The 13,989-nt window shown below is 37.8% G+C and overlaps 2 protein-coding genes across 5 annotated transcripts; one reads left to right on the top strand and one right to left on the bottom strand.

Moving 5' to 3' along the window:
• Window positions 1-103: 103 nt before the first annotated feature.
• On the bottom strand, window positions 104-7,693 carry e4f1 (E4F transcription factor 1). Of its 3 annotated transcripts, none has more exons than XM_041996053.1 (14): window positions 7,541-7,693; window positions 7,142-7,269; window positions 6,973-7,057; window positions 6,080-6,261; window positions 5,851-5,971; window positions 5,585-5,737; window positions 5,207-5,394; window positions 4,881-5,118; window positions 4,663-4,764; window positions 3,628-3,845; window positions 3,284-3,482; window positions 3,016-3,179; window positions 1,339-1,398; window positions 104-1,148 (listed from the first exon to the last, which is right to left on the bottom strand). In XM_041996053.1, exons 1-14 carry the CDS (start codon window positions 7,635-7,637, stop codon window positions 783-785), a joined length of 2,301 nt encoding a protein of 766 aa, XP_041851987.1. In that variant the 5' UTR covers window positions 7,638-7,693; the 3' UTR covers window positions 104-782. The 3 variants fall into 3 exon arrangements, with proteins under 3 accessions (XP_041851987.1, XP_041851995.1, XP_041852004.1); XM_041996061.1 differs by having other exon boundaries at window positions 4,663-4,768; window positions 4,885-5,118; XM_041996070.1 differs by having other exon boundaries at window positions 5,597-5,737.
• Window positions 7,694-8,793: 1,100 nt separating this feature from the next.
• On the top strand, window positions 8,794-13,702 carry narfl (nuclear prelamin A recognition factor-like). Of its 2 annotated transcripts, XR_006011773.1 has the most exons (12): window positions 8,794-8,873; window positions 10,104-10,199; window positions 10,287-10,430; window positions 10,550-10,679; window positions 11,216-11,350; window positions 11,427-11,545; window positions 11,656-11,785; window positions 11,867-11,939; window positions 12,026-12,163; window positions 12,448-12,605; window positions 13,082-13,428; window positions 13,465-13,702. XR_006011773.1 is itself a non-coding variant. In XM_041996189.1 (11 exons), the coding sequence occupies exons 1-11, from the start codon at window positions 8,808-8,810 to the stop codon at window positions 13,321-13,323; spliced, it is 1,431 nt and encodes a 476-aa protein (XP_041852123.1). In that variant the 5' UTR covers window positions 8,802-8,807; the 3' UTR covers window positions 13,324-13,702. The 2 variants fall into 2 exon arrangements, 1 of the variants encoding a protein (XP_041852123.1); XM_041996189.1 differs by having other exon boundaries at window positions 8,802-8,873; window positions 13,082-13,702.
• The last annotated feature ends 287 nt before the right edge of the window (window positions 13,703-13,989 follow it).

Raw genomic sequence — 13,989 nt, 5'->3', positions numbered from 1 at the left:
CTTCTAAACAAAGAAAACACAGCTTAAAGGAAATGTGAATGTTCCCATGATAGATGGAAAGAGCAAAATGTAAGAATATAATAAAACTGAAAAATATTTAGTAAACAGTGTAAAAAAAAATTTATTTGATGCAAACTGTGTTTGGGTAACACACTTCCATATCTCTAGGGTTTATCGGTCATGCTGAAGGACGCTTCATAATTGCACAGCTCAGGAGGGCAACACTACATCATGGATGGCCTTGTACAGGCAGGCACACACGTCCACCTTTAAAGGGTATCGCACTTCAGATAAAAAGTTTAAAAACGTGACGGTGGCCAAAGCAGACATCAGAGACCAAAGGGGGAAAAACACAAGGTAATTATGCCATGCTCTGCAGTAAAAGACAAAAAAAATATATATGTATATTTTTTTTTTTACTGGGTTACAGCAAATTAAGGCAAAAAACAGGGTGATTTTGTAACATCAAACAAATCTTCAGGCCAAATTTTTAAATAAAAATCATACTAAATTAATCTATCTATTCTAAGCAGTGTGTGTTTACATGTTCACAAATTAGTTAGGACACTGAATACAGTGAATAATTTTTGTGAGTAAATCAACACAAATTCAAAGCATGATGAAACTAATCCTCTTCCATCTTCTTCTGCACCCTTAAACCTAATTAACCCTTTGGCTTTCAGTTTTGCAATGGGTTCACCCACTTTTGAAACTCATAAAAACTCACTTCACAGTTTTAACTGAAGCCAGTGCCTTTACAGTTCAGCGAGTATGCTCTTAGATCATACAATAATGGTCTGAATCTCCACCTCCTCTGGGGAAGTGATGACATATTCTTCTTGCTGCTGCACCATCTGTATTCCTTCCTCCACTGCTTCCTCAGTGGTAACCATAGTAACAGTTCCTTCTGTCGCATCCACGGTACCTGCCGTGGCCAGAAGTGTGCCGTCACTGATGGCGGAGGCCAGCGTCATGGCCACCTGCTCCGTCAGGCTCTCAGGTGTAGCGATGGTGATGGTGTCACCACAGTCGGAAATGGATGTGCCTTCCTCGTTCACCGCCACATTTCGCACAATTATCTGGTGGCTGCCCGAGCCATGCGACTGGCTGACAATTTGCTGAACAACTTTCATGATCTGGTTTCCCATCTGGGAGGGAGACGTTTTATAGAAATGTTAGGGGTGGACTTTAAGTAAGAGGCAAATATAATTACTTTTAGCTGATCAATCTTGAGAGTTACTGTTGTGTTAACCAATCTGCATTTGAGATATGATTTTCTCAAATTGTGCAGTTACACTAAGTTGGATTTTACATACTCTTTCCCATGTGCATACTGACCTCATTTTGGCTGTCTTGAATCAGAGTAACTTCTTCCTGTATTTCTTCCTCAGGTTGAGTCTGAAAGATTCAAAAGAAGCAAGGCAAGTGAAAAACAAACAGATGTCATTTTTAAGTAAACCCCTCAGGAGAAAGGGATAGATTTCTGCATTATAATCCCTGAAAATTCTGTGTCAATGTTACAAGGATTTCAAAAACTAATAAATAATTAAGGATGCTCCATTTCCAATTTTTGAGGCCAATTACAGATTTCCAACTGTAAAACATGATTTGAAGGCAGAGTACCACAAACTGAACTCAGGGTCTATGTTTCACTAATATTTATTAATGTAACTATTCTTAATAACACTGTACGTAAGTAGTAATAACTTAAGATTTAAGAAGGTATAATGCTTTGTCAACTGCTGACTTACTGTCAGGTAGCATGTGCTATATATTTCTCTCTATAGCAACAGCAGCCAGCAGTTATGAAAATGTTAAGAGCTTGACAAAAATGTAGCTTTCATGAGGTATAAAATGTTACATATGATGAAATGAGAATATAAGCTGAATATACACAACAAACTATGTAAACAATAAATTACATTGGGGCAGTTAAAAAATAAAAAATGTCCTTCTGATCCTAATGTCCCCATTTAGTTTAAATTTAGTTGATCTGTGCTACTGAATACTCATATTGTTGAAAACACATTATTCTTCCTCTGCCTTTAAAATGACTTCAATGGACTGGCTGCAAAGTCCAAAATATTTGCGCTGGACTTTCTGTAAGGATTTTTCCACCCAGGCCGATTATTTATAATTATAACCTTTATTTAACCAGGAAGAACCTCACTGACATTAAAATCTCTTCACTGGCTAAATTTTAAAACAAGGTAAGAACAAATTAAATCAAGCAGAACATCCATAAACAGATGGAACTGCCTCCAAAAGCATCCGACATCTCTGGGACATCACTGGGTAAGATGATAGTCAAATGTAGCAGCAAAGATTCCTAAGAACTTGCTGTATTCAGTAGCGCAGATCAACAGCTAAATGGGGACTTTAGTCATGTCAGAGGACTTCTTTTTCTTTTCTACTGATCTGTTTGCTGCTTTCCACTCATTCCTCACTCCTGTGTTTAGTCAGAAATGTGGTATTGATAATAACATCATTTTCATCAAGCAGCCATAACTGCTATTTTGGAAATGTAAAAAAAAAAAAAAAAAAAACTGCTACTGCGAGCTTTATGTCTTATCTACACTCGGGACACACACTAGTCGCATTCCTATGAACTACATCCTGAATCTTAAGAGTATCGTTTGCTTTATTGCTAACATTTATCTACTGCTTGCTGTGTTATCACTAAATTTACACAAAATTTTCGTCTCATGATTTATCTAATCCAAACACAAACACAAAAGACCCATATCACAGTAGAAAGTGTTGGAATAAAACACTGTAGGCCCATTCCCTTCTAAGAAAATTCTCCACTGATATTTTAATTGAGAACAACTGTTAGCTGATTACCATCTGGGGCAGAGTGATTGAAGCACCTTCATAAATAATTGTTGCAAACATGCATCATCAATAAATCATTATAAATGAAAAACTACAGCAACTCTTCAGAATAATTTTGTAACACAACAGCTTTAATGAGCTTGCATTTTCTCTTAAACCTGATCTCCATGTTGCTCCCACCTTGATGATATACTCCTGCGTGTCTGCCACCACTGAGGAGAACTCTACTAAGACAGCATGAGGATCTTCTGATATGATGGCTGTTGTGGGGAGGCTGTCCACTGAGGCCTGCTCTTGTGTTTCGGCACCTTGTTGCTCACTGGAATCTTCTCTATGGCAGCCTCCTGGTGTAAAAACATGTTATTAGTCTGCCTGTATCAAATTTTAGCTTTTTTTTTTTTTTTTTTTTTTTTTTTTTAAAAGGTCCAATTCTGTTCATTACCCTGACCTTTAGCACGCATATGCCGATTGAGAGTCCCATGCTCAGCAAAACCTCGTCCACACTTGGGACACTTGAAAGGCTTCTCCCCTGTATGATGACGGATATGTCGTACCAGAGAGCCTTTCTCTCTGAAGCCTCTAAAGCAGAACTCACATACATAGGGTTTCTCATCCCCGTGAGTCCGCTGGTGCACTTGTAAGGCATTCTGGGCAAAATTTAAAGCAAAATCAGAGATAACAGGGAAATAGTCTTTTGTATCTTTATAGAAATTGATTAAACACAAAGAATAGGATATACCAATTAATGCAGATATGAGTTCAGGTAATACTGGCATTTTCCATCTACTTTACCTTGGTCTTGTACCCTTTGTTGCACCTCGTACAGTGGTATGGTCTTTCATCTGAATGGGCCCTCATGTGTTCGCGTACATGTCCAATGGTTTTATACAGCTTTCCACACTCGCCACACTTGTATCGCCTCTCACTGACATGAACCTCCATGTGTTTCTTCAATAGGTAGCCAGTTAAAAACTCTTTGTGACATAATGTGCACTTAAAAGGTTTATAACCTGCAGAAAGAGGGATATACAAAGAATATGAAATGTTTATCTTGCAAAAGAAATGACCTTTCCACTATATAATGATTACAGTGCCCAAATAAAGAATAAGTACAAAAATAAGAAAATATATAAAGCAATACACTCAAGAATTAATAAATAAAAAAGTGGAAAGATGGAGAAAAATGACAAAACATTAAAGAGACCATTCAAAATTAAATTAAAATCTTCATTCAACTTGTTTTTTTTTTTTTAAATAAAAGCTTTTAAAGAATTAAAGGTTTATAGACAGACAGTCAGATAGATAGATAAATAGATAGAGTGTGCAAATTGTAAACTATTCTCTTACATTTTTCTAAGTTACCTTTATGATTTGTTTTTTTTATTATTTTTTATTTGTTTCTTGATTTCTCCATTGTTGCTAGAACTTCCGCTTTTGTTCTGAATCAGTTATGTTTTAGTCAGTCAGGCTTGGCTCCTTCGAGCATTGGACCAACAATTAATGGATTTATTATTCTAAATTTTGTGGCCAGCTCATCATTTCCCTTTCTTAAAGCAACATTACATTACTTTCCAACATAACTATGTGCTGCTGACTCCTTTTGATGACCTACTGACATTTATTATGTATATAAATGTACATTTGTACATAATTTACATGATGTTGCTGTAGTTTTCCTGCAGCTTGCTGAGGCCTACAAACGCTTGACTTGATATCGCTTGACTGTTGTCATTAAGAGACTTGATGAGAACAGCTGATTCCTTTTAATTTACATACATGCAAGGCTGCTTTACAGTAGTGGAAAAAGCCTAATTAATACAGACTTACCTAAATGACCTTTAACATGAAAACGAAAATAATTTAAGCCCTTGAAGGATCGGTTACAATGTGGACATTTGTACAGTTTTGTGGTTGTCCGATCACCATTTCCTTCCTGAGAGAAAAACAAGTGTTGTTTTAAAGGGACAGAATTCTTCCAAAACTACTTTTTATAAAAATAGGTATTATCTTATAATCCCTCCTTCCATCTCCCAGCACCTTTTTACCTACCTCCTCCATCTCAACAAATTCTTCTTTTACTTGAATCTCAATGACACCCTGATCAGAATCAGGACGTTCAGAAACCTCTTTATCCATCTCTTCAGATGACTGTGGGACCTCCTCAACCACTGTTTCCTCTGTCTCCAGTGCAATGCCAGAGTTGATGATAGCCTGGCAGATGAGATTATCACCAGCAGCTGCTGCAGCAGCCAGGGCTTCTGCCTGTGACTGCTCCATCACCACCTGGTTAAACCAAAGCAACGGGTCAACAAATCTCTTTGAAAACAAAAAACAAGCTAAACTATCCAGGACTTGTCATGTGCGACTTCACCTGCTGCTCCTGTGTTGTTCCATCCACCTCCATCGTGAACTGAACCTGGCTGAGCATCTCTTGGGGACCGGCCTCTACAACACTCACAACAGCAGTCTTAGCCTCCACCATCTCCTGCTCCTCTGGCTGCTGCTCTACAACTACCACCTCTTGCTGGGCAGCCACTGCAGCTCGATCATCTCTGACTCCTGAAGAATTCACACAAACTCAGATGACTTTTATCACAGTATTCTAAACCTAGCTCCAAGAGTGTAAGATAAAACCTCTAATGTATTGATTTCACACTTAATTTGTAAATTAAGTGAAACAAAATTTATTTTTTAATTAGTTATTACATCACTATAACTACTAGTAGACCCCCCCCCCAAATAACTTGACCTTTCTGCTGACCATCCTTGCTGACGAGGATTTCCTTATATTGGACAAAACGAATCTTTTCTGTGCAGGGAGTCAGAGCTTTAAGATGTCTGGTGAGAGCCCCCGATTCTCTGAAAGACTGGCCACAAAGGGTACATCGATACGGCCGCTCATCTGCAAGACAGAAGAGAAAATAAAATTATGATTGAGTTTATTTTCTGAGAGAACACCAGACAGAGACTAGCTGAACAGTGTTATGTGATGTGTTATTTTTATCTTCTCCACACCAGTATGGCGACGGTTGTGGCGAATCAGGGAGCCTTTGGTACGAAATGAAGTCTCACATAGCTCACATGAGAAGTTCTTCTGGTCACTGTGTGTTTTCATGTGAGTTTTTAAGATATTTGCCTGTGGAAAGAAACAAAAATAAATGGGAGGGTAACAAAAGATATGAACAATTATAACAGAATTACATTCTCTAGTTTAAAATGTGTAATAATCAAATGTATGACTCACCGTTTTAAATGTCTTGTCACAAAGTTGGCAAATGTAACGCCCATCTTGATTGACTTTATAAGTCAGTTTATCACTGTCAGCACCATCAGATAAAAAACCTTCGGCACCATCAGGCTGGTCAGTGACTTTCAGTGAGGCAGTTTTCTTCCTGCGACCTCTTCCTAGAAAACCACTGCTTTCATCTGAGTCAAAAACAGACAAAATTACAATTTCATATACCATGTGATGCAGACATGACAGTGAATTCAAAGTGCTGAAAAAAGCTGATTCAAGGCCAATACAATTTGTTAAAGCAACACTACTAAAAATGATGAGGCTTTAGCCTTTGTTAGGCACCCCCTGACAAAGCCGAAAGGCCTAACAATTCAGCATTCATTTTGCATCCTGTCCCTCTTCTGAGCCCTCTCCAGACTATAAAAGTCAGTTTTAATTTGACTTCTTCCAATAATGTCCTTTGGGTTTCTTTGCTAAATTAGCCACAGTGTGCATCCAAAATGGCCAGTGTGTTGATATGCAGTTGAAGTAGTGTGATGCACCAGCTGAGAAAAAAATAAGCTGTTAAATGTGGTTTCTCAGCACTGGGCAGGGTACCAATGGTTTCAGGAACATACATGGTAAATATCAGTATGCCATCAAAACAGGTCTGAAGCACATAGTGGAAAGTTATGTGTTCCTTTAACACATAAATGTATTAATAAGAAAAATCTTGAGCTACTTTTTTAAACAAAACATATGTTCCCAGCTTTAAAAATGTTTAAATTTTACTTCATGTGTAATAAAGAGAAAATGTCATGTATCTGGCAAGCAGCTGCACTGGATTTAGCAAGAAACTTGCTTAATGAGTACAATAATATGTAAAATAAATAAATCACATATTAATTATTTTGACCCACCATCAGTGGTCCTCACTAGGTTATCTAGTGATGCATCCTCTGTTGTTTTCACCTCTGAGAAATAACTTCCATTGGGTGCATTGACCTGGAAAATGAAAATATCATCATATATTCTATCTCTACAAGCAGCCTGTTTGTGGTGGTTCCTTCTCATAAGCTTAGCACCAACCTCTTGGCTGGCGTCCTGATCAGTATCATGTGCCTCCTCACGTTTGCAGCTTTGGTGCAGCTTGTGCTGGATGAAAGCCTCAAGTGTAGAGAACTCAGAATGACAACGTCCACATTTGTGCACATCATCTAAAAGCAGAGAGAATTTCTATTAGTGTGAACCAAGGTTATTAATAATCTCTGCGTTTCAAGCTAAAACTTGTGTGGTAAAAACTTTTAAAAATACCACCACATGCCTGCACTCCCAATCTGAGTAAAGCTGCGGAAAGACAGTAAACAAGCTAATGTTGCTGATGGCAGTTAGCTGCTAGCAACATTTCACGATGAAGGAAGTTAGCTAGGCCCAAAGATTACAACTGATAAACATTTTAGACGTGTTTTAGCTGGTCGGGGGACTAACCGTCGTCACTCAGTGTAGTTTGAATGGTGATGGTCTCGTTGCCGCTCTTCGTTTGCTCCTTCTCTGTTTCTGCCGTATGATTATTTTCTACATTCATGTCGTTTGACTTCTCCGTCTCTGTCGCAACGCTGCATCTGGGAGGTAAAACATGGCGGATTTACGACCCCGTAGTCATAACAACAAAAGGGCGCGTGCACATGTATTATGATAAATTGCACAAAATAGCAAAAGCTGTATTAGTCTGTAGATAATGCTCCTGTTTACTCTGTTAAAGTTTTACATTTGATTTCAGATCAAAGTTAATTAAATACATTGAATAGTGATCACAAAATCCACTGCTTTGCTCTCATAAAATATACTGTATAATGTAGTTATTATTAATTTGTTTAACTGAGAAGACTAATTAAAACTATATACAATTAAAAGTCTCCTAAACAGCGTATCCTAACAAAAACATCGCAATATCATATCAGAATTTCTTCTGGTAGGAATTCATTCAATTAATTAAATCAGATCTGCTTCTTACAATCCAAGTATTTTCCAATAGCTGTCATATATAAATTAATTTGTGTGTCCTAGGTTAGTCACTTTCTCTATGGTTTCACAAAATTTGGCTTTGGGGTCAGACTTTCTCTACCTCCTGACATATGATGATGGTTTTGAAAAATTCTGTAAATCAAGCTTATTAACAAATTTGTTGTGTATGCACAACATTTATATATTATGGGAATCTATGTCTTGTACTTCCCTTTTTTGCCTCACTTTATTTAATTGTGTTACCTTTTACACGTTTTGTTATTTCATATAGATGCAAATGTCACAAATGATAAAGTGAAACCATTAAGCAGGACAAACCCAATGATTATATTAGAAGCAGTGGCTTGTTGACAGGCCAGCTGTACACATAGAACATTTAGAAAATTTCATTTTATCTCTCAGCCAGGAACAACCCATTGTACTAAATATGTGTAGAATTATGTTCACATTCTGCCACAGTTACAGGAAGAAATTACATTAATATTAATATTAGTTAATTAATATATGTTTGCATAAAACTGATAAGACTTTTCTTAAACTTAAATGTAGCGTATAGTATTAAGTTTAGCATATTCTTGTGTATTGCTTTAATATTTTTATTTCCAACAGCCTGTCAGCCCTTTCCATCGTTTGGATATTGTGTCCACATGTAATCAAAGTGAAATTTGCCCAGCAGAAAACAGATATTTACGACACGAGAGTAAACATCGACAACTTTACGGCAGTAAATATGGCTTCTCACTTCAGCGGTGTCCTGCAGCTGACAGATCTTGACGATTTTATCACACCCTCTCAGGTCGGTCACTGAAAGTGAAATAACATAATAAATCAAATTTATACCAGAAGGATACGGGAAGCAACAACGTACTCTTCCCGTCAAAATAGTTATTAGCGAAAAACCACTTGGCTGTAGCTAGCATGCTTCACACAAACTCGCATGTGAGCAACGTAACTACTACAAACCACTGTAACGGTTAATCCTTCATTAAAAAGGCGACGTTCACCCATTGGTCGAACTATTAACTTATCTTAAGGTGTAATTAAAAGAAAAAATCCCTTAACAGCACGACAAACGTGCAGTGGCTAGCGTGTTGCTAATGATAGTGATGATGTAAGTACAGTGAAATAGTCCACCACAGTGTTAGTCTCACCCCTGGATTAAAACAAATGAATTATGGATCTCTACAAGAGAATGCAAAGAATATTTGTATCCTTAGATACATTTAAATGAGTTCTTAGGGCATGCTAAACACAAGTCTTACTTTTGCTTAATTTTAATTTTCCCTAGACCCAGCATGAACCATTACCTTTTTGTTTTGTATTGTTTTTAACTACACTTGTCATCAGAAATGTTGTAATTGGGGGAAAAAAAGGATCATACAGTTGTGGTGGTTTTAGAATACAAACATACAAGACATTTAAACTGCTTCAGTGGTGGTTTCAGTCTCTACCATTTGTGGATATGCACTATGAACAAAAAATTGGGCTCCAATGGGAACGGCCATGGAGGAAAGAACACGAAATACTTATGTTTGCTAACCTTCATAAATAAATGGCAGCATTTTAGGGGTAATCAGTGTTTATTTCTGGGAAATATCTTTTTTTAAGCCCATAAGGAAAAGAACCCACCCCTCCAGTGAAAAATTGTAAACATTTTTATTGTGCTTTGTTGCAGTAAATGGCATGTTTGTTCAACAGTCAGACATTTTAATAAATAATTCTTTTACCATCATGACACATTTATTTATACATATATATAATACATTTATTTGGAGTTATGTTGAAATCTATTGTGAAAAATACCCTTTTATTAAGTGAAGCCACTTTTTTTCTGACTCTTGTACGTACTGTATGTCTGGTATGTGTGGATATCTATGTGTGTTCAGATACTTATTATTTTTTACTTATCCATTTGTCCTTACTTGGTCTTCTCAAGTGTCTTTAGATATTACTTTTTGTCTAGCTCATAATAATAAATTTCTCACTATATTTCGTTTTGTTCACATGTCTGGTTTCTGTTTTGAAGGAATGTGTCAAACCAGTTAAAGTAGAGAAGAAACAAGGTAAATCTGTGGCCAAAATACAGATAGAAGATGATGGCAGTTATGTCCAAGTCAATCAGGTGGGAGTCAAGGCTCAATCCTCAGTGTGCATGTAAATTATTCTAATTGTATTGAAACAATGAAATTAATCCATTTTATGTTTGAAGGATGGTGGGAAGCAGAAGCTGGAGAGAGCAAAGATCACACTGAATGACTGTTTAGCCTGCAGTGGCTGCATCACCTCAGCTGAGAGCGTCCTCATCACTCAGCAGAGTCACGAAGAGCTTTTAAAAGTGCTGCGTAACAACAAGGTTGAAGTCTAAATTAAGTGCTTCTGTGTGATGCATCTCTTTGCAGCTTTTGTAATTTGAGAATATTAATTTAGTATGTCAATGATTTCACCTACTTATCATTTGAACGTCTTACACAGGCCAATGCGACACAGCAGAGGATTGTGGTTGTGTCTGTTTCGCCGCAATCCAGAGCCTCCCTTGCAGCACACTACGGTCTCGGCAGTAGTGAGACAGGCAGGAGGCTCACTTCTTTCTTAAAAGGCCTTGGTATGAGCTTTTCCTTTTCTTCTTTTTAAATCACATAACATCAGTTTTATGGGGGTATCTCTTTGTCTTTAATCAAGAGCATTATTGATGGAGTTGAGAGCAAGATGTCTTGTTTTCATGCTCAAATATCATTTTGCTCTCTCTCAAAACTCTGCTTTCAGACTCAAAAAGTCCCTTCTTGGGCTCAAATATATTGTTCTTCCTTTCAAAACTCTGCTCCTCTTCTCAAGTTTGTTCTGAGAGCAGAGAATGGGTCTGAAGGTGAGGGAAAGAGACCAAGCTTGAGCGAGGGGAATATTAACCTCCAACACTAAACTTGAGAAGAGGAGCAGAGTTTTGAAAGAGAAAGAAGGGACTTTTTGAGTGAAAGCAGACTTTTGAGAGAGAGCAAAATGATATTTGAGTGTGAAAACAAGAAATTGTGCTTTAAAATCTATCAGTTATGCTCTTGATTAAAGATAGAGAAATACCCCCATACAGTGTGGGATGATGCTTGCAGAGAGGTGCTGCTCTGAAGATTTTAGCTGTTTTTGCAGGAGTTCATCATGTATTCGATACCAGCTTCAGTCGGACCTTCAGTCTGCTGGAGAGTCAGAGAGAGTTCGTGGAGCGGTTCCAGAGAAAGAAAGAGGACAACAAGGCCCTGCCCATGTTAACATCTGCCTGTCCAGGTATCACACACTCATGAGCACTAAGTAAAATGGTCAGTGTTGGAGTGTTTTAAATTTCACTGTGTTTGTGTTTCAGGTTGGATCTGCTATGCAGAGAAGACACATGGAGAGTTTATTCTTCCATACATCAGTACCACCCGCTCTCCCCAGCAGGTGATGGGTTCTCTAGTTAAAGGCTATTTTGCAGAACAACAGGTATTATTTGAGTTTGTGTTGTTGTTTGTGATTTGTAACTAGATGCATAGTTACCAAACAAAGAGGCTGAGGTTTGTGTTGTGTGTGTGTGTGTGTGTGTGTGTTGTTAGGGGCTGAGCCCGCAGCAGATCTACCATGTGGCAGTGATGCCTTGTTTTGACAAGAAACTTGAGGCCTCACGCCCAGACTTCTACATACACAAAGCTAAGACCCGAGAAGTGGATTGTGTCATCACTTCTGGTACAGTTACCACTGTTACAATTCCTTTTGTACATATGGATATACATCGTCCTCACTTATAAGCTTTCCTGTCTACCACAGGAGAGGTTCTGAAAATGCTGGAGGAGGAAAATATGTCTCTTAATGACGTAGCACCTGTAGCTTTGGATACAATGTAAGCTTTGTACCAATTTGACTTTTGATTGTTCATCTTTGTGTCTTTAAAAGTTCCAAACCAATCAGTATGTGTTTTTTTTCCAGGTTCAGCAGTGTGTGTGAGGATGAATTTCTGAGTCATGCTGGTAGTGGGTCAGGGGGTTACCTCCATCATGTCTTTACTTATGCTGCCAAGCATCTCTTTGGAGAGGAGGTGAAGGAGCTCACCTACAAGACGCTGAAGTGAGTATCTCTCCGTGAATATCTTGTAAAAATGTGTGTGTGTGTGTGTGTGTGGGGGGGGGGGGGGTTATGTCTCTAGAAACTCTCAAGTTTGAATTATTAATGAATGTAGACCGGCTCTGTGCTGATGAGATACATTCAAAGTGGTTTTTATTCCCCTCAAAAGACACAGTAAATTATGTCACAACCTAATCAGCATGCTTCAGAGGCTCAGCAGGCCAACAGATGCAAGGTCAGTTTTATATTGCACCTCTTTATGTATCTTTTCCTCTTTGATGTCACAGGAATAAAGACTTCCAAGAGGTGAGACTGGAAAAAGATGGTGCCGTGCTGCTGTGCTTTGCCTCAACATACGGTTTCCGCAACATTCAGAACCTTGTGCAGAAACTAAAAAGAGGGAAGTCGCCTTATCACTTTGTGGAAGTTATGGCCTGTCCATCAGGTAAAGAAAAATAATACAGCCTTGCAAAGGTAACCTAATCAGAATATGTCACAACTGGCTTGCTTGTTACATAAAAAATAAATAATGCAATTTTCATCCACATTTGGATATGTTTCTCATCAATTAACACACAATTGTCCTAAGTAGTCAAACAAACAGTGTTTCCTTATGTTGAATTTTGAAAAATAAAGACTGAAATATCACGTTTACACAACCATACAGACCTGTTGCACTTGCAGTTTAGCACTGATACTTGAGATGCTCTACCTGTGTCTGATTCAGTGGCTACACTTAGGAGTAATGTCTCTAGATTAATGAGAAGAAAAGGAAAGAAATAATAATTCTTCTAAGATGAGTCTGACACCTAAAATGACAAAACCCTGAAATGTGATAACTGCCAAATTTTGGAAAGTAAGGTCCAGTTAAACCCCAAAGTACATTAAAAGATTTAACATGTCCCCATTGTTAACTCTCAGGCTGTCTAAATGGTGGTGGGCAGGTGAAGCCCTCGACTGGTCAGAACCCAAAGGAACTTCTCCAGAAAGTTGAGGAGCTCTACCAGGCAGAGCGCACCCTGCTGCCGGAAGATGACACTCGCGTAGCCGAGCTGTACCAATCCTGGCTTTACAGCGTTGGAGAGGAAAAAGCCAAAGATCTGCTGCACACACAGTACCACGTTGTGGAGAAGATGACCAATGGGCTCACGATGAAGTGGTGATGCAAAGGCAAAGTATTTGCAAACTTAAACTTTGCACAATTTTTGTAGAGCCATCCACATTAATGTAACTATTTATACATAACTACAGAGATGAGGGTTATGACGGTAGTTTGACATGTCACTTTCTTTAAAACACTTCAGCTGGCGAGGTGGAGGACTATATAATATACACAATGCTTCAACATCGTCATATTGTGTGTGTATATATGTGCTGATTGTTTGCCTTTTCACTATAGACCATCTTTATAAATAGTAACTTTTGTTTAGCATCCGTTATACTTTGTACATGTTAGCTAAAATAAGCCAAAATATACTCATTCCTTACTGATTTAAGAATGACATGTATATATGCATTTTGAAAATAAAAATTATTTAATTACAATTGGGTGTTCTGTAAGGTTATTTTAAAACATGAGGTCTACGACTGTTTATTATATCATTTTCATGTACAGTTATTGGCTCTTGTACAGTGTGGGAATAAACTTCGGGTTAAAAAGCAGCAATTCACATTCATACTGATGTACATTGCATTTTTTCCCTTAACCTTTTCTACATTTTATAACCGTGGACACCCGTCAAAAATACTGATAATTAAACTGGTGATATTCTCATAAGATGTACTTGATGGTAAAGTAGATCAAAAGTTGAAGTGCAAAAGTAATAAGC

Source organism: Melanotaenia boesemani, chromosome 2, assembly GCF_017639745.1.
Source record: "Melanotaenia boesemani isolate fMelBoe1 chromosome 2, fMelBoe1.pri, whole genome shotgun sequence".
Classification (NCBI taxonomy): domain Eukaryota; kingdom Metazoa; phylum Chordata; class Actinopteri; order Atheriniformes; family Melanotaeniidae; genus Melanotaenia; species Melanotaenia boesemani.
Note: the sequence above shows the minus strand (reverse complement) of the source record. Positions and strands in the feature narration are given on the sequence as shown.

Bases quoted from the DNA above. Each gene is read 5' to 3' on its own strand.
- e4f1 (XM_041996053.1), bottom strand. From the start codon at position 7,637: ATGAATGTAGAAAATAATCATACGGCAGAAACAGAGAAGGAGCAAACG. The intron at 5,119-5,206 runs GTGAAGTCGCAC...TGGTTTAACCAG, and splicing joins GAACAACACAGGAGCAGCAG to GTGGTGATGGAGCAGTCACA. The intron at 1,399-3,015 runs GTGGGAGCAACA...TGAATCTTTCAG, and splicing joins CGCAGGAGTATATCATCAAG to ACTCAACCTGAGGAAGAAAT.
- narfl (XM_041996189.1), top strand. From the start codon at position 8,808: ATGGCTTCTCACTTCAGCGGTGTCCTGCAGCTGACAGATCTTGACGAT. The intron at 12,164-12,447 runs GTGAGTATCTCT...TTGATGTCACAG, and splicing joins CTCACCTACAAGACGCTGAA to GAATAAAGACTTCCAAGAGG. The intron at 12,606-13,081 runs GTAAAGAAAAAT...GTTAACTCTCAG, and splicing joins AGTTATGGCCTGTCCATCAG to GCTGTCTAAATGGTGGTGGG.